This window comes from Bombina bombina, chromosome 5 (assembly GCF_027579735.1).
Source record: "Bombina bombina isolate aBomBom1 chromosome 5, aBomBom1.pri, whole genome shotgun sequence".
Lineage (NCBI taxonomy): Eukaryota > Metazoa > Chordata > Amphibia > Anura > Bombinatoridae > Bombina > Bombina bombina.
This window is the reverse complement of record NC_069503.1, coordinates 550924075-550946914: the sequence shown is the minus strand read 5'-3', so window position 1 is coordinate 550946914 and position 22840 is coordinate 550924075. Positions and strand designations below refer to the sequence as shown.

The 22840-nt window shown below is 41.9% G+C and overlaps 1 protein-coding gene across 1 annotated transcript in view; it reads left to right on the top strand.

Annotated features, from left to right (window-relative positions):
- Positions 1–22840, top strand: part of GLB1 (galactosidase beta 1) — an 821644-nt gene that overhangs the window by 676744 nt on the left and 122060 nt on the right. Inside the window, exons 13-14 of the mRNA XM_053714505.1 lie at positions 13919–14032; positions 22343–22474. Of these exons, the coding sequence (XP_053570480.1) occupies positions 13919–14032; positions 22343–22474 (246 nt within the window). The remainder of the gene's footprint in view (positions 1–13918; positions 14033–22342; positions 22475–22840) is intronic.

The window sequence follows — 22840 nt, the reverse complement described above, 5'->3', positions numbered from 1 at the left end:
TCAGTTTTTCCCTCAGGGGACCGGTAAGCCATTTTCTTAGACTGAGTAACAGATTACAGGCTTATTTTGTTGGGCTTTTGTACTGGTAGACACTGTTGTGGGCCAAATCGATTCACTTATATCACATTTTTATGGCATTTCAAATGTTTTGTAAACATATATACACTTTGGGGAATGTTTTAATTATTCCTGGCATGGCTTAGACGCCTAATCTAGTCAGGAAGGCCCCTTCACTCTAGTATGCAGAGGGAGGAGGCCTCATTTTCGCGCCTCAGTTGCACAGTTAGTTTTAAAGGCAGTGCATGCAGCTTCATGTGAGAGGGTCCTGTGGATAAGAAACAGACTCCGGAAGGCTTATTTCTGTGATGAATAACCCCTAAGGAAGGTAAAAGCTGCAGCAAAGGCTGTAGCAGGGACTGTAGTGTGTAAAACCGGTTAAATTGAACAATTAGCTCCGGTTTGCTTATTTGAGGGTCTAGAGACTTCATTTTTGGTGTGCAATATTTTCAAAGCAATAAGACACTGGGGTGTAAATTTTATAAAGATCGGATATTGCCTTCATAGTTTTTTGAACATTCAGAAATAAAGTGTGTCATTTTATTATTTAAAGAGACAGTAATGGTTTTCTTTAAAATCGTTTTTATTGCATTAATAGCCTGCCTAAATCTGCCTAACATGTCTGTGCCATCAGATAGCTTATGTTCTGTGTGTATAGAGACCAAGGTGGTACTCCCTTTAAGTGTATGTGATAATTGTGCCATGGCGTCCAAACAAAGTAAGGACAATACTGTCACATTTAATAAAATTGCCCAAGATGATTCTTCTAATGAATGTAGTGGGGATAGTTCTACATCCTCTCCTTCTGTGTCTACACCAGTTTTGCCCGTGCAGGCGATACCTTGTACATCTAGCGCGCCAATACTATGCAGCAATTAACAGCAGTAGTGGATAATTCTATAGCAAATCTTTTATCCAAACTGCCAGCATTTCAGAGAAAGCGTGATTGTTCAGTTTTAAATACAGGATGAACAAGTAGACGCTGACGATACCTTATCTGTTTTACCCTCACATCAATCGGAATTGGCAGTGAGGGAGGGGCTGTCTGAGGGAGAAATTTCTGACTCAGGAAAAATTTCTCAACAGGCAGAACCTGATATAGTAGGATTTAAATTTAAGCTAGAACATCTCCGCACCCTGCTTAAGGAGGTACTAGCTACTCTGGATGATTGTGATTCTTTGGTAATCCCAGAGAAGTTGTGCAAATTAGACAAATTCCTAGAGGTCCCAGTGCACGCTGATGCTTTTCCGATACCCAAGAGGGTAGCGGACATAGTGAATAAGGAGTGGGAGAAGCCGGGTATACCGTTCGTCCCACCTCCTATATTTAAGAAAATGTTCCCCATTGTAGACCCCAGAAGGGACGCCTGGCAGACGGTCCCTAAGGTAGAGGGGGCAGTTTCAACGTTAGCAAAGCGCACAACTATTCCTATAGAGGACAGTTGCGCTTTCAAAGATCCTATGGATAAAAAATTGGAAGGATTGCTTAAAAAGATTTTTGTTCAGCAAGGTCTCCTTCTTCAACCAATTACGTGCATTATTACTGTCACCTAAGCGGCGTCTTTTTGGTTCGAGGAATTAGAAAGATCGCTCCAGAAGGAGACTTCATATGATGAAGTCATGGACAGAATTCACGCACTTAAGTTAGCAAATTCCTTTATATTGGATGCCGCTTTTCAGATCACGAAATTAGCGGCGAAAAACTCAAGTTTTGCTATAGTGGCGCGCAGGGCGCTTTGGCTAAAATCCTGGTCGGCAGATGTGTCGTCCAAGACTAAATTACTTAATATTCCTTTCAAAGGTAAGACCCTTTTTGGGCCGGAATTGAAGGAGATTATTTCAGACATCACTGGGGGAAAGGGCCATGCCCTCCCACAAGATAGGCCTTTCAAGGCTAAGAACAAGTCTAATTTTCGTTCCTTTCGCAATTTCAGGAACGGACCGGCTTCTAACTCTACAGCCTCTAGACAAGAGGGCAATTCTGCCCAGCACAAACCTTCATGGAAACCTGTGCAAGGCTGGAACAAGGGTAAACAGGCCAAGAAGCCTGCTGCTGCTACCAAGACAGCATGAAGGGGTAGCCCCCGATCCGGGACCGGATCTAGTAGGGGGCAGATTATCTCTCTTTGCTCAGACTTGGGCAAGAGATGTTCCGGATCCCTGGGCACTAGAAATAGTCTCCCAGGGATATCTTCTAGAGTTCAAGGAACTTCCTCCAAGGGGAAGGTTCCACATGTCTCACTTATCTTCAGACCAGATAAAGAAACAGGCATTCTTACATTGCGTAGGAGACCTATTAAAGATGGGAGTGATAAACCCAGTTCCAACAGCGGAACGAGGTCTAGGTTTTTACTCGAACCTATTTGTGGTTCCCAAAAAGGAGGGAACTTTCAGGCCAATTCTGGATTTAAAAATTCTAAACAAATTCCTCAGAGTTCCATCATTCAAAATGGAAACCATTCGGACAATATTACCAACAATCCAGGAGGTTCAATATATGACTACCGTGGACTTAAAGGATGCGTACCTGCATATTCCGATCCACAAAGATCACCATCAGTTCCTAAGGTTCGCCTTTCTGGACAAACTGCTCCCAGAATTTTCACGAAGGTACTAGGGTCCCTTCTATCGGTTCTAAGGCCGAGGGGCATTTCTGTAGCACCTTATCTAGACGACATCCTAATCCAAGCGTCGTCCCTTTCAAAGGCAAAGGCTCATACAGACATTGTTTTAGCCTTTCTCAGGTCTCACGGGTGGAAGGTGAACATAGAAAAAAGTTCCCTGTCCCCGTCCACAAGGGTTCCTTTTCTAGGAACAGTAATAGATTCTGTAGAAATTAAGATTTTTCTGACAGAGGTCAGAAAGGTAAAGCTTCTAAACGCTTGTCAAGTTCTTCAATCTATTCCTCAGCCTTCCATAGCTCAGTGCATGGAAGTAATCGGACTAATGGTTGCAGCAATGGACGTGGTTCCTTTTGCTCTAATTCATTTAAGACCTTTGCAACTGTGCATGCTCAAACAGTGGAATGGGGATTATGCGGATTTGTCTCCCCAAATTCAAGTAGACCAGGTAACCAGGGATTCGCTCCTCTGGTGGTTGACTCAGGATCACCTGTCTCAGGGAATGAGTTTCTGCAGACCGGAGTGGGTCATTGTTACGACCGACGCCAGCCTCTTGGGCTGGGGCGCAGTCTGGGACTCTCTGAAAGCTCAGGGTCTATGGTCTCGGGAAGAGTCTCTTCTCCCGATAAACATTTTGGAGCTGAGAGCGATACTCAATGTGCTCCTGGCTTGGCCTCAACTAGCGAAGGCCAGGTTCATAAGATTTCAGTCTGACAACATGACGACTGTAGCGTACATCAATCATCAGGGGGGAACAAAGAGTTCCTTAGCGATGAGATCATCAAATGGGCAGAGGATCACTCCTGCCACCTATCTGCAATTCACATCCCAGGAGTAGACAACTGGGAAGCGGATTATCTGAGTTGTCAGACTTTCCATCCGGGGGAGTGGGAACTTCACCCGGAGGTCTTTGCCCAGTTAACACAACTATGGGGCATTCCGGAGATGGATCTGATGGCGTCTCGTCAGAACTTCAAGGTTCCTCGCTACGGGTCCAGATCCAGAGATCCCAAGGCGGCACTGGTGGATGCATTAGTGGCGCCCTGGTCGTTCAATCTAGCTTATGTGTTTCCACCGTTTCCTCTCCTTCCCAGGCTTGTAGCCAGGATCAAACAGGAGAAGGCCTCGGTGATTCTTATAGCTCCTGCATGGCCACGCAGGACTTGGTATGCAGACCTGGTGAATATGTCATCGGTTCCACCATGGAAGCTACCTTTGAGACAGGATCTTCTAATACAAGGTCCATTCAGACATCCAAACCTAGTCTCTCTGCAACTGACTGCTTGGAAATTGAACGCTTGATTCTATCTAAGCGAGGGTTTTCAGATTCGGTTATAGATACTCTGGTCCAAGCCAGAAAACCGGTGACTAGGAAAATTTACCATAAAATATGACTAAAGTATATCCGTTGGTGCGACTCCAAAGGATTTTCTTGGAGTAAAATCAAAATTCCTAGAATACTTTCCTTTCTCCAAGAGGGTTTGGATAAAGGTTTGTCAGCTAGCTCTTTAAAAGGACAGATATCTGCTCTATCTGTTTTGTTACACAAACGACTGGCAGCCGTGCCAGATTTACAGGTGTTTGTACAGGCGTTAGTTAGAATCAAGCCTGTCTACAGACCTATGACTCCTCCATGGAGTCTAAACTTAGTTCTTTCAGTTCTTCAAGGGGTTCCGTTTGAACCCTTACATTCCATAGATATTAAGTTACTATCTTGGAAAGTTTTGTTTTTGGTTGTTATTTCTTCTGCTAGAAGAGTTTCTGAATTGTCTGCTTTGCAGTGTTCTTCTCCCTATCTGGTGTTCCATACAGATAAGGTAGTTTTACGTACCAAGCCTGGTTTTCTTCCAAAAGTGGTTTCCAACAGGAATATTAACCAGGAGATAGTTGTTCCTTCCCTGTGTCCGAATCCAGGTTCAAAGAAGGAACGTTTGTTACACAACCTAGATGTGGTTCGTGCTTTAAAATTCTACTTAGACGCAACTAAGGATTTCAGACAGACTTCATCCTTGTTTGTCGTTTATTCTGGTAAGAGGAGAGGGCAGAAAGCTACTGCTACCTCTCTTTCCTTTTGGCTGAAAAGCATCATCCGATTGGCTTATGAGACTGCCGGACGGCAGCCTCCTGAACGAATTACAGGTCACTCTACTAGGGCTGTGGCTTCCACGTGGGCCTTCAAGAATGAGGCTTCTGTTGATCAGATCTGTAAGGCAGCGACTTGGTCTTCACTGCACACTTTTACAAAATTTTACAAATTCGATACTTTTGCTTCTTCGGAGGCTGTTTTTGGGAGAAAGGTTTTGCAAGCCGTGGTGCCTTCCGTTTTGGTCGCCTGATTTGTTCCCTCCCTTCATCCGTGTCCTAAAGCTTTGGTATTGGTTCCCACAAGTAAGGATGAAGCCGTGGACCGGACACACCTATGTAGGAGAAAACAGAATTTATATCTTACCTGATAAATTCCTTTCTCCTACGGTGTGTCCGGTCCACGGCCCGCCCTGGCTTTTTCGTCAGGCTTAAACATTTTTATCTCTATACACTACAGTCACCACGGCACCCTATAGTTTCTCCTTTTTCTCCTAACCGTCGGTCGAATGACTGGGGGGCGGGGCCAGAGGAGGGGCTATATGGACAGCTTTTGCTGTGTGCTTCTTTGCCATTTCCTGTTAGGGAAGATAATATTCCCACAAGTAAGGATGAAGCCGTGGACCGGACACACCGTAGGAGAAAGGAATTTATCAGGTAAGATATAAATTCAGTTTTTATAGCACTTTTGGTCACTTTTTAAAATCCTTGATTTTTAAGGTTACTGTTGCATTTAATATAGCACAGTCAGCTTAGTGTGCTCACTAAATCTCTACTTGGCTTTTGTTTTTGGCTTTAGGATTTACCAGTAGCACTGATGCGCTTAGGGGTATGTGTTTTACATTGCTTTTTAGCACGTTGTTTCTGTGATTTAATCCTTTCCTGTTCCTGTCTTGCTTTCTCAGTGGGTAGAAAGACTCTCAGAATTGGTGGTTGTGGTGGAGGTGGTAAGGCACTCTATTTAAAATAGAAAACCAATGGCACTACCTCTTTAAATGTGTGGAATTAAAACCTTTAAGTAATTGTGAAATAATAGTGATTGGTTGTAAATCACTTTAAATAAAACTTAACATTTATTTAAAAAAGAAAATGTGAATACCACCTTAAAACAACTCTGCAACAGCTTGGTTCTCATTAAGTATTATAAAATATTGTATGGGATTAATTATATAACTTCTGCAAGGGATGGTATTAGCCCCAAACAAGTGGCTTATCTGTGTAAGTTAGTTGCCCACCCAGCGCTTAATGAAGAACAAAATGCAAAATACTATTTGCTGTCTAGCTTATATTAAATGTCCCACTGCACCTTTATTATGTATCTACCCAATGCTATGGGACAAACAAATATTGTCCAATAGATTAGCATTAATAGTGTATGCTTAAAGGGAAATTTTATTTCATGATTTGGATAGAACATACAATTTTAAACAACTTTCCAATTTACTTCAATTATCAAATTTGCTTCATGCTCTTGTTAACTCTTGCTGAAGGAAAATTATTGCACTACTGGCAGCTAGCTGAACACATCTAGTTAGCCAATCACAAGAGACAAGTGTGTGCAGGCACCAATCAGCAACTAGCTCCCACTAGTCTATAAGATAGGGTGCGCCCTAGATAATTCAATAAATATAATATGAGTAAGATGAGAAAACAGCGTTCAGTAAGCTGTGTAGTGTATATGATAATATATATAGTGTATTCCAAATAGAAACAATGTGAAAGATATAAATTGTTATCACATAAATATACTATTAATCAATATTAAAGCAAAAAGCATAAGAAACTAAAAATAAAGTCTTTGGATGATGGAATGAGAAGATGAGAGGCAGCAATCTGTATGGGACCCGGCCTGGATCCAAGAGGGTAATCTATAAACGAGAGAAGAGACAGATGCGCCACATGGCCCAATATTGTTTGATCCACAAAGATTAAACGATCAGGTTTTGTTAAATTAGACTCACAATCTTAGGAGCACTCCAGTTAGTGCAATGGGAGCAGTCTGGGATCTATAACAGTCACCCAGCAGACCAACCTCTTGGAGTAAAGATGGATAATCTGTGATAGAATACAAAAAGACACAAAGGTGCCTATATGGCCTAGTACAGTCTTATACCGAGGAGCAGTAGTATGTGTGGTAAGATATATACTCACAAAAGGTAATGCATCTCCATTGATGCTATTCAGACAGGAAGGGATCAATACAGTCACCCAACAGACTATGACAAGGCTTCCACAGGAGGCAATCAGCAGAGGTCCAGTGGACCAATATAGATCCAAAAATACACAGTAGCAAGTGTTTAAGATAAAAAAGTATTAAACTTTACTAACAAAAATTAAAATCAAGCGACGCGTTTCTCAGCAGCTAGCTGTTTCATCAGGCTTATAAAATGTAACTCAAACACTTGCTATATATGAACCACATTTCTATCAATTTGATTAGCAGCCACTCCCCTCACAGATGTTGCTAATCAAATTGATAGAAATGTGGTTCATATATAGCAAGTGTTTGAGTTACATTTTATAAGCCTGATGAAACAGCTAGCTGCTGAGAAACGAGTCGCTTGATTTTAATTTTTGTTAGTAAAGTTTAATACTTTTTTATCTTAAACACTTGCTACTGTGTATTTTTTGGATCTATATTGGTCCACTGGACCTCTGCTGATTGCCTCCTGTGGAAGCCTTGTCATAGTCTGTTGGGTGACTGTATTGATCCCTTCCTGTCTGAATAGCATCAATGGAGATGCATTACCTTTTGTGAGTATATATCTTACCACACATACTACTGCTCCTCGGTATAAGACTGTACTAGGCCATATAGGCACCTTTGTGTCTTTTTGTATTCTATCACAGATTATCCATCTTTACTCCAAGAGGTCGGTCTGCTGGGTGACTGTTATAGATCCCAGACTGCTCCCATTGCACTAACTGGAGTGCTCCTAAGATTGTGAGTCTAATTTAACACAACCTGATCGTTTAATCTTTGTGGATCAAACAATATTGGGCCATGTGGCGCATCTGTCTCTTCTCTCGTTTATAGCTCCCACTAGTGTAGGATATGTGCGTATTCTTTTTCAACAAGGGATACCAAGAGAACAAAGCACATTTGAAAATAAAAGTGAATTTGAAATTGTTTTAAAATGACATGCTCTATCTGAATCATGCAAGTTTAATTTTGACTTTCCTATCCCTTTAAATGCTTTGTTATAAATTTGCCTCTTGACATTTATTGCTGAGCAATGTTATAGGCACAGTTTACATTCTAAGCAGATATCAATCAATTTAACAGCTGTGTTGTTAGTTAAACTATGTTTAGTTAAACTGTTGTTAGCCACATTACAGCATCAAATAAAGTAACACTGTATCTTGCTTAAATTAGCACACTGCAACATATTGGCTGACTGCCCATGTTCTGTAATATTTCCCTACCTTGTTATGTTGTCCTACTTACGTAATATGTACGGCCAAGCCTACATCTAAATAGAGAACTTTCATATCCGCCATATTTGTTTCAAAAGGAGGCTGATGTTTAAATAGTGATCGTATCTGTATACTTTTCCTACCACCTTATATTTCGCTGTTTTGAGTGTAGATCTCGCTCATACATAATTAAAACATAAACACCAAATATTTGTATGGTATTAGCTTGTGATGATAGCGTTAATTTTATAACTGTATTTTTACTGGCTATGTAACAAAAAATAATGGAAACATATCTGTACCCTGAAAAAAAAATACAGTTATAAAATGAATGCTATCATCACACGCTAATAACATACATAATATTTTGTGTTTATGTTTTAAAGTTTTCTGTTTGAGCGAGATCTGCACTGCAAACAGCCAAATATCACCATCCGATCAATATTTTGACATCAACCTCCGTTTCAAACTAAAATGGCGGATATTAAAGTGCCCTATCTGGCCGAACGCGTTACGTAGGTAGAATAACGTAACACAGTAGGCAAATATAACAGAACACCCACTATTATTTGGCAAAAAATGTTGCCACGCTAGTTAGCATTTAATACAGTCAGCTTTGGAAATAATAGATTTGTTGCCTGTTAGCCTCTTTTCTATTCAATAAAAGTTAACTGAAGTTTCCAAGCCGGTTGACTTCTGAATAGTTTATAAATATAAGCATCTATCTTTGATCTGTCTTTGTGAGTATTAATTTAGTGATTGACCTGGTGGTATTTTTTCCAAGATTTCTTGAACCCCTGTCTCGTGCTAGATCTCTGTTTTGGGTTTTATTTTATTTGAATTTAGCAATGAGAATATTGGAACAATTTTATTTATATTTTCGGTTTGTATCAGGTGAATGTGTCAGGCCTACTCGGAACTCAGGGTTTGACAATATAGGTGTCAATGCCTTTGGCAGTTTTGCAAATAGACATCCAGTCCAGAAACTTTTCTGAAATTGTGGATATTCCGCTGTTCCGGATAGTAGGCAATAATTTGGGTGTCCAACAAGCTGGGGGAGACCAGCAAGTCATGCTCAGTTTGAATCCAGTGTTTTGGATTTACAGTACTATGTCTACTCCATTCTATGATTCTCTGTAAAGTGAGATTGCCTTCTTGCATAATTTAAGATTAGGTACCCCCAGGCCTCCTAGCTCCTTAGGAGCATACATAGTTTGTTTACTTATTAGGGGGGTTTATTTTTCTAAATATAGTTTGTTACGGTACCAACAGGATACCAAGGGTTAATACCAGGGAACAACGTCCTGCATAGGGAATCAGCAATTCACAAACCAGCCAGTTTTCAGGTTTAAACAGAATGACATTTATTAAAAGGCTATGCCTAGTATTTATGCAGGCCTGACCCCCCCCCCCCCAGATGGGGGTTGAAAGACTGTTGTACATTACATGGAGGGAACAAGCCCTTTGACATGATACAATAGAATTATATTACTTAAACACTTCAACCACAAGACACTCTTGGCTCTTCTTATCACTTAGGCGTTTTCTCTCTGAGGGTGATCAAACAATGAAATTCTTATCACTAACTAAATTATGGTTGGAGCCAGCAACTTGTGTTTAGAAAATAGTTTCTTAAAGCTAAACACAGTTAACTCCTTCAGTCCTGACAGAAGGGTCTGTCACATAGCTCCCCCCTTGTGGAACACTCCGGCAGACCCGGCTTGACCCTTTTGCGGGTCAACCTGGGGATGACCGGACTAGGAGGTGGTAGGCATGTCAGTTTGCTGGGACAATCCATCTGTATTCCCGTTATGAGAGAGAATTCCTGTCCATACAAACAAGGGTTCAAATTCCTCAGTGCCCAGACCAGGGCCAAACAGTCCTTCAAAATCCCATCAGCTTCTTTACGAGTTTTCTGTACCTGCTCTTTATAGGTATCCACAATCCCTTCATACTGACATAGGGTGCCCTTGAGTTTCTGCACCTCACTATGAGCCAGCGTCAGCTTCTCCTCAAGTGTCGCTAAGTTTGTCTTTAAGGTTTCATGTCCCACTCTCAAGCTGGTGTTTTCTGCAGTCTGTCGGTGCAGCTTGTCTAGCAGAGATTCACGTTCTAAACGTGCTTTTTCCTCTGCGCTCCTCTTCTCCTTCATCAGCGCATTGTAACGGGACCTCCACATATCAATAGCGGATAGAGATTTACTGAGCTCAGCGTCCTGGGGCTTAACAGCAGGTGGGTCAGTCTCTGCTGCACGGATCTGGGCACGGGTAGTCACAGGGTTAACATCAGCGGGACCCATAGGAGCGTAGGCAGAAACAAGGGGGGCCAAGTCATTTCCAAGAAGAACATCAGCAGGTAAGTCCTTCTTGACCCCCACATTCACAGGTCTAGCGCCCACTCCCCAATCCAAATGTACCCTGGCAACAGGTAGGCTGAACACATCGCCCCCTGCTACCCTCACAGCCACAGTGTCTCCAGTGTACTGTTTCTCAGACACCAAGTTCTTTTGAAGCAAGGTCATGGTAGCACCAGTATCCCGTAGACCACTGACCTTCTTCCCATTCACTTTAACCAGTTGCCGGTTATTCCGGTGGGCAGCTTGCACAAGGTCTGCCTCATGTAGGATGCTCCAGCATTCTTGCGCCTCTACGTAGCGGGCCGCAGGCTGAGGATTACGTGGGATTCCGCCGGCGGGTCTTCTCCAGGACTGCGCTTGGTTCGCTGCGTTTAGGGGACACTCTGGTCTTTTGTGCCCTAGTTGCTTACATCTAAAGCACCGAATAGGTTGTGAGTAGCACCGCGAATTGAACAGGGCTCTCTGAGGGTAGTTCGTGGCCGGAGGCCGTGTGGTATAGCGGTGCGCCGGGGTTTGGTAACTGGCAGCTGCTGGGGTGACTGGGGGTCTGTACTCCACTCTAGCAGGGGGCTTAGTGGTAGCAGTGTCCAGTTTGCGGGCATCCGTATACTCATCTGCCAAGCGAGCCGCTTCCTGCAGGGTGGAGGGTTTACGGTCCCGAACCCACTCTCGAACTCCTGCGGGTAACTTGTCGAAGCAATGTTCCAACAGGAATAGCTGCAGCACCTCTTCCCCAGATACGGCTTGGCACCCCGCTATCCAGTGAGCTGCTGTGCGGTGCACCTTACATGCCCACTCAAGGTAGGAATCTCCAGCTAATTTAACAGTGTCTCTGAACCGCCTCCGGTATGCCTCCGGTGTAACCGCATACCTGGAGAGCAGAGCCTCTTTTATAGTATTATAATCCCCGACTTCCTCATCTGGAATGGCCCGAAAAGCCTCACTGGCCCGGCCGGATAATTTTCCAGATAATATCGTGACCCAGTCCTCTGCGGGTACCTTGTGTAGTGCACATTGCCTCTCAAAATCCGCAAGGTACCCATCAATCTCTCCTTCTGTTTCCAGGAAGTTTTTAAAAGCTGCAAAATTTACTTTTCTCTTTTCCATCTTAGTCAGTATTGTAATAATCCCCCTCTTCCTGAGGTTACTGGCTTGTGTAGTTGCTCTTCTGGGCGATAAGGTTCATTCCGTCGCTTGCCACCAATTGTTACGGTACCAACAGGATACCAAGGGTTAATACCAGGGAACAACGTCCTGCATAGGGAATCAGCAATTCACAAACCAGCCAGTTTTCAGGTTTAAACAGAATGACATTTATTAAAAGGCTATGCCTAGTATTTATGCAGGTCTGACCCCCCCCCCCCCCCAGATGGGGGTTGAAAGACTGTTGTACATTACATGGAGGGAACAAGCCCTTTGACATGATACAATAGAATTATATTACTTAAACACTTCAACCACAAGACACTCTTGGCTCTTCTTATCACTTAGGCGTTTTCTCTCTGAGGGTGATCAAACAATGGAATTCTTATCACTAACTAAATTATGGTTGGAGCCAGCAACTTGTGTTTAGAAAATAGTTTCTTAAAGCTAAACACAGTTAACTCCTTCAGTCCTGACAGAAGGGTCTGTCACATAGTTATTTTTAACCTTTTGTAATTTGTGTATATATGCAGCAATGTGTGGGAGAGGGAGTATTTGTAGAACATACAGTACTATAGGTCATATTATCATTTTTACAGTGTTTATTCTACCCACCCAGGAAGTATTTTTTTAAAAACCATGAAGAGGTCAGCTTTGTAATTTCTGAAAGAAGTTTTGCACAGTTGAACTTGCATGTGCTGTCGATCTGGGATGTTATGTGAGTGCCTAGGCTTACACACAATAAAAACACCATATCGGCAGTGCCGTACTCTTTTGAGAAAGCTGTTCAGCTGTGAAACATGTTAGGGAACGGTGGGGAGTGGATGGGAACTCCTAAGTTTTAAAATTTAACCTGCAACTTACTTGGTCTCAATATAATTGGATAAATCGAATAAGGGATATTATTGTAAGCTACTGATATTCCAAGAAAGGTTATTATTTCCAGCTTATAGTGAAGCCTTACTCAAACATAGACCAGTAGTTGCGGCAACAATCTATGCAGCTAGCAATCAGCGCTGAAATATTAGGAATATAAAAGGATTACGATGTGCTTGTATTTATAAAATATTCAGAAGCCGAACCACTTAGAAACTTCAGTTAAATTTTATTGAATAGAAAAGAGGCTAACAGGCAACAAATCTATTATTTCCAAAGCGGACTGTAATTAAATGCTAACTAGCGTGGCAACATTTGTTTCCAAATAATGGCGGCATTAATATTTTGCAGCATGCTTATTTAACCCTTTGGCTGCTAAGCCATTTCCCACCTGGGTGCTAATATTTTCTTTTCTTTTTTTTTCTTTTTTAATTTTTTTTTTTTTTTAACTTTTTTAATTTTTTTTACAGACTCCCAAGACTTACACTGTTGGAAAGGTTAGGCGATTACCTTTCCAACAGTGGGTCTTGGGTGTCTGTAGCTGCTTAGATGCCTGAGATACAGACTTCTAAGCAGCTTGCCCCCTCCTCCTATACTTAAAATTGTTGAGTATAAATAAAGTTGCACGGTGACGTCATCACGTAATTGCGCTTGACGTCACCGTGCATCACGTGAAGCCCCGGCGATGCCTGTCACTCTACAGGCATGATCGCCGGGGTAGGAGCAGTAAGGAGCCCCCAGATCTCCCTCAAGGTGGGAGAGTGCTCATGATGGCTCTGAGCCGTCATTAGCACCAGAGTGAGAAACTCTGTGACGGCTCAGAGCCGTCATTAGCCCTGAAAGGGTTAAGCAAGATACACAGGAGCGTATTTTGGCCTAGGTAAACAAGGCTATATTTGTAAGAAGCTTAAAGTATTATGCATGTATATAATGGGAGATTTTGCCCAAGGAGCTTATTATCCTAGGAGGTATAATAAGAGAGTTCACATGGAGCTTACAGTTTAGATGTATCTCTGAACCTTTTTAATTTAGTTAGCTAGCTATTGCCTTTAGTTCTGTTTCTGTTTGGGGAAGTATTGTCTGTGTTTGTGTTTTTTATATATATTTCAGCAACAGATAGATATATGAATGTCTGTGTATATGTTGCTGACCGTCTGTATGTGTAGAACTCTGTATGTGTCTGTTACTATGTGTATTTGACTATGTTTGCATACTTTCACCAAACTTTACCTAAACCCTGAAGGTCTGATATTCTTCTAAAACAACTGCTAGGCAATTTTTAGTTATGACAAAATGCTCCCATAATTATTTGCTTCATTTTTTTCAATTTTTAGTTACATTAATTACTACATTTTTGTATTTACAGTACTTTGGATTTACTTTATATAGAACTGTATTACCACAAAATTGTGGTTACCCAACATCACTGTCAACAATATTAAATGGAGTACATGACCGAGCTTATGTCACAGTTGACAAGGTGAGATTTTTTTTATTTCTCTTATATGATATATTTTTCACTATTATTCTGATATAAATAATTAAATTACATAGCTTAACTAAACCTTTTGAGCAACAGTGAGTTAATAGATTTGGGTCATGCTGCTTTGCTTTGTCATAAGGTCAGATGCACTTTAGGGTCCTTATGCAGCCTGACACCCCATGCTAAACATGGGGATTTTGGATCAGTTTTTTTTTCACTTCTTGTTGCAATGAAGCCTTCCTGTTTTTATGCTTTAGACACAAACATCTGATCATCCTTCCAAGCAGATCTTTAACATAGTTAAAGTGAAAATATATGATTATTATTTGTTGCAAGTGAGCTTACAGGCTTCATCTTTCATTTTATAGGTGGAAGCAGCATACAAACTCACACACATATGCATTACCCGGGTAAACCTGACATTACCCAAGCGGCTGTGGGTAAAGCCTGATGTAACATGATAAATCTTCTCAGAGTGCATTGAGTCACCACATCAAACATATATACTACGATGCACTGTAGTTCACACATATTCACTATCTTTTTTGCCACCGCCTGGGGGTTTCAAGGCAGGCGAAGCCCCTCTTGTAAACCTCATTCCCCAAGGTTCACTGGGGTAGATGCCAGAGGATCGGCAGGGCGTCTTCCATGAACCCCCCAGGCAGAGGCAAACAAAAATAGTGTATATGGGGGAATTGCATTACATCAGGCTATACCCACAGTCGCTTGGGTAATGTCAGGTTTACCCAGATTTCTCACTTTACCCGTAACTTATATACATAAACCCTACACACAACAATTTGTGTCTGCTAACATTCGAAGATAATCAATGTTGTCACTTTTTATTATTTTATTATAGTCTCCAACAAATATACTCTCTACTGTCTTTCTCCTACACGTATGGGAAAGTTACACAACATTTATATATTTTGCATTGCGTAATGTAGCAGTGTTAAAGACTAGGTAAGCAGCCAAAAGGACATATATTAGTTGTAATAAACAGGACTTTTCCTAATGAGAATAAAGTGTACTTATTAGGATTAAAGTTTTGTAAATATGTGTTGTTTTCTGTATATTTTGTAAATATGTTTTGTGTCTGTATATTTTGTTTTCAATAATATATTGTCTGGCATTTTATTTATTACAATTTTAAGAAGGGTAAATTCATAATGTATTTTTAATATTGACAGTATTTGTAACTTTGCAATATTAAGATTTTTTTAGATGTACTTTTTTGCGCTTAACATGGGTTAAACATTTCATATAAATAATATATTTATTTTTAAAGACACGATGAGTCCATGGATCATCATCCTTACTTGTGGGAATTACACCTCCTCGTCATCAGGAGGAGGCAAAGAGCACCACAGCAGAACTGCTATATATAGCTCCTCCCTTCCCTCCCACTCCAGTCATTCTCTTTGCCTACGTTAGTGATAGGAAGAGGTAAAGTGAGGTGTTAGATTAGATTATTCAATCAAGACTTTATTATTTTTAAATTAGTGCCAGAGAGTGCTGCTTTGTTCTAGGGTGTAGCCGTAGTCCATATCAGTCTCTTCAGTAGAGCTTTTGGTGGCTTTAGAGCAATAGGAACTGGTTGGACATAATTCTCACTGCGCCTCCTATACATTGATGCTGCTCTTCTCCTAACAGCCTAAGCAATGTTAACTCAGGCTTTCTGATTTTCCACAGGGCTATGGGAGGGAGAGGACCTCCTAAACCTGCTGAGCTGCCCTGCTGTCGAGCAGAATACAAAGGTAAGTGCTAACTTTGTTTTTATTCTGGGAATCAGTATCTCAGAGGCAAGTGGGTACTTTATCCTGTTCATAATGACATAAGGCTCAATCACAGAGATCCTTGTGTGGGGACATTTATCTCTCTTGTTAATAGAGAGTACTAAGGACAGCCATGAATACAGGCACTGGGGCTGGGGAGCTCATTTTTTATTGCTGCTTATTTTCTATCGGCTTCATTTTAGTACACTTAGGCCAATCGGGTTAGGTTTTTCTATGACGCCCATGATGGGCGGGGCTAGTGCTTCGCGCTCTTCCGATATTAACTGAGCAACTCTCGGCAGTAGCTGCCATAGTCTGTAAGGCTATCGGCACAGTGGGACTCTACAACCGCATGGTTTACAATGACCAGTTAAGCAAGCGGTTATAGCGTTATCAATCTTTCACTCCGGATCGTTCCAGCCCAAAGGAGGTTGAATACAGAGAATTCAGTCCGGATTGGCAGGTAGGCACCTCAGCAGAGTTGCTGAGGTGTAGGGGTGTTTGATAAAAGTTTTCTGTTTAGCTATGAGATACGTTATTAGCTATTGCAGTAAAAAAGTTAACTTTTAAATTTAAAGGCACAGCACTGGTTTGTTTTTTTTCTGTCATCAAATGTTTTGGTATTTATCATTTTGATTGTAAATTTGTTTTGAGCACATTTTTCTTAGTAGTAGACAAAATTTAAAGAGACAGTAACGTCTTTTAAAAAAAAAAAATATTATTGTGCTCAATATGGACTTAGGAGCCAGGGAAAATGTTACTTGCCCCATGTGTCTGGATGCAAATGTGGAACCACCAATCCCTTCTGCCCCTCATGTATTGAGAGGGCTTTAAGTTATAAACATAAGATTTTTCATGAGCAAAATTTCTCAAGGGCGGATGCTTCTTAGGAGTCTAATGACGAGAATCAGAGTATGCCGCAGCTTTCTCCCCAAGAGTCCCAATCTTTAACGCCCGCACAAGCAGTGCCCTGTACTTTGGCTCTAGCGCCTGCTGGAGTTACCTTAAAGGACATAGCTGCGCTTATGTCTTCCACAATTTCTGATGCGTTGTCTGCTTTTCCTATGCTACAAGGCAAGCGCAAGAGAAAAGACAACCATGTTAACAGTGAGGTTTCTGATGCAATGGTAGCAATCTCGGATGTACCCTCTCAGGAAACTGAGATGGAGGGTATGGAAGTTCTATCAGAAGACGAAATTTCAGATTCAGAAAGTTCTTTACCTTTGGCTGATTCAGAGGTTGTATCTTTCAGGTTTAAACTAGAAAACCTCCGTCTGTTACTCAGGGAGGTTTTGGTTACTTTAGACGACTGTGATTCCACAGTAGTAGTCGCTCCTGCGAAGTCCAGTTAATTGGACAGTTCCTTCTTACTCAGACGTTTTTCCAGTACCAAAACCAACTTCGGAGATTATTTCCAAGGAATGGGAGAGACCAGGTATTCCCTTTTCCCCATATCCTATTTTCAAGAAGATGTTTCCTATAGCAGACGCTACCAGGGAAACTTGGCAGACGGTTCCTAAGGTGGAAGGAGCTATTTCCACCCTAGCCAAGCGAACCACTATTCCCATTGAGGATAGTTGTGCTTTTTAAAGATCCCATGGACAAGAAGTTGGAGGGTCTACTTAAAAGGATTTATGTTCACCAGGGTCTGCTATTGCAGCCGGCTGCATGCATTGCTACTGTCACCAGTGCGACAGCTTATTGGTTTCATGCCTTGTCCGAGTCTCTTAAGACTGAGACTTCTTTAGAGGAGATCCAGGATAGGATTAAAGCTCTGAAATTAGCCAATTCTTTTATTACGGATGCTTCACTGCAAATTACTAAATTGGCAGCTAAGAGTTCAGGGTTTTCTATCCTAGCCCGCAGAGCCTTATGGTTAAAACCTTGGTCTGCGGACATATCATCTAAGTCTAAGCTTCTAGCAATTCCTTACAAAGGAAAGACCTTGTTTGGGCCTGGTCTGAAGGAAATTATCTCTGATATCACGGAAGGTAAGGGTCATCTCCTTCCTCAAGATAAAAGAAGCAAACAGAAAGGACGACAAAGTAATTTTCGTTCCTTTCGAAATTTCAAGGGCACTTCCTTCTCTTCCTCCTCTAAACAGGAAAGAAACTATTCGCAATCTAAGCCTACTTGGAGACTCAACCAGTCTTGGAACAAGGGTAAGCAATCCAAGAAGCCAGCTGCTGATTCCAAGTCAGCATGAAGGGCTTGCCCCCGATCCGGGATCGGATCTGGTAGGGGGCAGACTTTCTTTCTTCTTTCAGGCTTGGTTGCGGGATGTTCAGGATCCCTGGGCTATAGAAATAGTGTCTCAGGGATACAAGCTGGAGTTCAAAAAATTTCCTCCTCGAGGAAGGTTTTTTCTTTCAAGATTATCTGCAAACCAGATAAAAAAAGATGCGTTCTTACATTGTTTAAGAGACCTCTCCTCCCTGGGAGTAATTTGTCAACAAGCAAGGTCTCATACCGACATTGTACTATCCTTCCTGAGAACTCACGGGTGGAAGGTAAATCTGGAAAAGAGTTCCTTAATCCCGAAGTCAAGGGTGACTTTCTTGGGGACTCTAATCGATTCTACATCTATGAGGATTTTTCTGACAGAAGTCAGGAAATCAAAGATTCTAGATATCTGTCGAGCCCTTCAGTCCAATTCTCGGCCATCAGTGGCCCAGTGTATGGAAGTAATCGGACTGATGGTGGCGGCAATGAACATCATTCCGTTTGCTCGGTTTCACCTCAGACCTCTGCAGTTAAACATGCTCAGGCAGTGGAATGGAGATTATGCAGACTTGTATCCTCGACTAACCCTGGAACAGGAGACAAGGGACTCACTTCATTGGTGGTTGTCTCTGGATCATCTATCCCAGGGAACGTGCTTTCGCAGACCGTCCTGGGTGATTGTGACAACAGATGCCAGCCTTCTAGGGTGGGGAGCTGTCTGGGGTTTCCTAAAGGCTCAGGGAGTGTGGACTCAGACGGAGTCTGTTCTTCCTATAAACATCCTGGAACTGAAAGCGATCTTCATTGCTCGGCTCAGTTCATCAGATTCCAGACGGACAACATTACGACAGTGGCTTACATCAATCATCAAGGAGGAACGAGGAGTTCCTTAGTGATGACAGAGGTAGCCAAGATAATCCGGTGGGCAGAGGCCCATTCTTGCTATCTGTCAGCGATCCACATCCCAGGGGTGGACAACTTTTCTTTCAAGATTATCTGCAAACCAGATAAAAAAAGATGCGTTCTTACATTGTTTAAGAGACCTCTCCTCCCTGGGAGTAATTTGTCCCGTTCCTGTACAGGAACACGGCAGGGTTTTTATTCAAATCTGTTTGTAGTTCCCAAAAAGGAGGAAACTTTCAGGCCTATCCTAGACCTCAAGGGTCTAAACAAGTTTCTCAGAGTTCCGTCATTCAAGATGGAAACTATTCATACCATTCTTCCATTTATCCAGGAGGGTCAATTTATGATGACAGTGGACTTCAAGGATACATATCTACATGTTCCTATCCACAGAGATCACCACAAGTTCCTAAGGTTTGCCTTTCTGGACAAACTCAGTTTGTGGCTCTTCCTTTCTGGCTGGCCACGGCACCCAGAATTTTCACGAAGGTTCTGGGGTCTTTGCTGGCGGTTCTAAGACCGCGGGGCATTGCAGTGGTGCCTTATCTGGATGATTTTCTAATCCGGGCGCCATCTTGTCAACAAGCAAGGTCTCATACCGACATTGTACTATCCTTCCTGAGAACTCACGGGTGGAAGGTAAATCTGGAAAAGAGTTCCTTAATCCCGAAGTCAAGGGTGACTTTCTTGGAGACTCTAATCGATTCTACATCTATGAGGATTTTTCTGACAGAAGTCAGGAAATCAAAGATTCTAGATACCTGTCGAGCCCTTCAGTCCAATTCTCGGCCATCAGTGGCCCAGTGTATGGAAGTAATCGGACTGATGGTGGCGGCAATGAACATCATTCCGTTTGCTCGGTTTCACCTCAGACCTCTGCAGTTAAACATGCTCAGGCAGTGGAATGGAGATTATGCAGACTTGTATCCTCGACTAACCCTGGAACAGGAGACAAGGGACTCACTTCATTGGTGGTTGTCTCTGGATCATCTATCCCAGGGAACGTGCTTTCGCAGACCGTCCTGGGTGATTGTGACAACAGATGCCAGCCTTCTAGGGTGGGGAGCTGTCTGGGGTTTCCTAAAGGCTCAGGGAGTGTGGACTCAGACGGAGTCTGTTCTTCCTATAAACATCCTGGAACTGAGAGCGATCTTCATTGCTCGGCTCAGTTCATCAGATTCCAGACGGACAACATTACGACAGTGGCTTACATCAATCATCAAGGAGGAACGAGGAGTTCCTTAGCGATAACAGAGGTAGCCAAGATAATCCGGTGGGCAGAGGCCCATTCTTGCTATCTGTCAGCGATCCACATCCCAGGGGTGGACAACTGGGAGGCGGATTTTCTGAGCTGGCAGACCTTTCATCCGGGAGAGTGGGAACTCCATTCGGAAGTATTCTCCAACCTGATTCTCAAATGGGGTCGGCCGGAGTTAGATCTCATGGCGTCTCGTCAGAATGCCAAGCTCCCCAGATACGGGTCAAGGTCCAGGGATCTTCAGGCAGAGCTGATAGATGCTCTAGCAGTTCCTTGGTCCTTCAGCCTAGCATATCTTTTTCCCCCGTTTGCTCTTCTTCCTCGGGTCATTGCTCGAATCAGAGAGGAGAAGGCATCAGTGATTCTCATTGCCCCTGCTTGGCCTCGCAGGATTTGGTATGCCGATCTGGTGGACATGTCATCCCTGCCACCTTGGAGACTGCCATTGAGGAAGGATCTTCTCATTCAAGGGCCCTTCCTTCATCCAAATCTAATTTCTCTGAAGCTGACTGCTTGGAGATTGACCGCTTAATCCTATCCAAGCGGGGGTTTTCTGATTCGGTCATAGAGACCTTGATTCAGACACGTAAGCCTGTAACTAGAAAGATTTACCATAAGATATGGTGTAAATATCTTTTTTGGTGTGAATCCAAGGGCTACTCATGGAGTAGAGTTAGGATTCCCAGAATTTTGTCTTTTCTCCAAGAAGGATGGGAGAAGGGTTTCTCGGCAAGTTCCCTAAAGGGTCAGATCTCTGCCTTATCTATTTTGTTACACAAACGTCTGGCAGATGTCCCAGATGTTCAATCCTTTTGTCAGGCTTTGGTTAGGATCAGGCCTGTGTTCAAACCAGTTACTCCTCCATGGAGTTTGAATTTAGTTCTTAAAGTTCTTCAAGGGGCTCCGTTTGAGCCTATGCATTCCTTAGATATTAAGTTGTTATCTTGGAAAGTTTTATTTCTTGTTGCTATTTCTTCAGTGTCGGAGCTTTCGGCGTTGCAATATAATTCGCCTTACCTTATTTTCCATTCGGATAAGGTAGTTTTACGTACTAAATTAGGGTTCCTTCCTAAGGTTGTTTCAGATAGGAACATTAATCAGGAGATTGTTGTTCCTTCCTTGTGTCCTAATCCTTCTTCTCAGAAGGAACGTCTTCTACACAATTTGGACGTTGTCCGTGCTTTAAAGTTTTACTTACAAGCAACTAAAGTCTTTCGTCAGGCTTCTTCTCTGTTTGTAATTTTCTCTGGAAAACGTAAGGGTCAGAAAGCTACGGCTACCTCTCTTTCTTTTTGGTTAAAGAATATCATCCGCTTTGCATATGAGACTGCTGGACAGCAGCCTCCTGAAAGAGTTACGGCTCATTCCACTAGGGCTGTTGCTTCCTCATGGGCATTAAAAAAATGAGGCTTCTGTAGAACAGATTTGTAAGGCTGCAACTTGGTCTTCTCTTCAAACTTTTTCTAAATTTTACAAATTTGATACTTTTGCCTCGGCTGAGGCTGCTTTTGGGAGAATGGTTCTTCAAGCAGTGGTGCGTTCCGTTTAGGTTTCCTGTCTTGTCCCTCCCTTATCATCCCTGTACTCTAGCTTTGGTATTGTTTCCCACAAGTAAGGATGATGATCCGTGGACTCATCGTGTCTTTAAAAAGAAAAGAAAATGTATGCTTACCTGATAAATTTGTTTCTTTTTAGACACGATGAGTCCATGGCCCGCCCTGTTCGTTTTAAGACGGGGTGTTATTTTTTGTAAACTTCAGACACCTCTGCACCTTGGCTTTTCCTTTCTCTTCCTAACTTCGGTCGAATGACTGGAGTGGGAAGGAAGGGAGGAGCTATATATAGCAATTCTGCTGTGGTGCTCTTTGCCTCCTCCTGCTGACCAGGAGGTGTAATTCCCACAAGTAAGGATGATGATCTGTTGACTCATCGTGTCTAAAAAGAAACAAATTTATCAGGTAAGCATAAATTTTCTTTTTTACGCAAATTTAATGCAATTAGAAATAAAACTAGAGAACAACAAAAAATGTGTTAAATGGATATTTATATTCCTGTCATTTTAAATATTGAGGCATATGTTTTAAAACAAATTGTAAGTTATATGAGTCTCATATTTTATTGACCTCTCTTTTTTACATCATTTTATAGGTTCCTCAGGGGGTCCTTGAAAGGAACAAGCAGATCTCTATTAATATAACTGGCATTAAAGGAGCAGAACTTGATTTGTTAGTCGAAAGCATGGGCAGAGTTAACTTTGGCAGATTCAATAATGACTTTAAGGTATATTTGAATTAAAATGTTTTTTTGATGATGAGCCACCTATTGAGGTGAAATGTAAATATGTTATATGGTTAATACAAAAATATAAAAATAATTGTTGGGAGGTGTATGGTGGTAATATGTTCCTTCTGTAACTTAACAACAAGATTTCCTTACAAAAAATAACAAACGAAATTATCCAAAATAATAAAAAAATATTCCTATTCTTAAAAAACAAACAAAAAAAACCCCCACACAATCTAGAAATAAACTACAAATAGCGCTTAAAAGTGCCTTTTTCATTGTTATTTTTTGTAAGTGTACATTTTTTTTATTTTCTGTACTGTTAGGGTTATTTTTTTGTAAGGGTATTTATTTTATGTAATG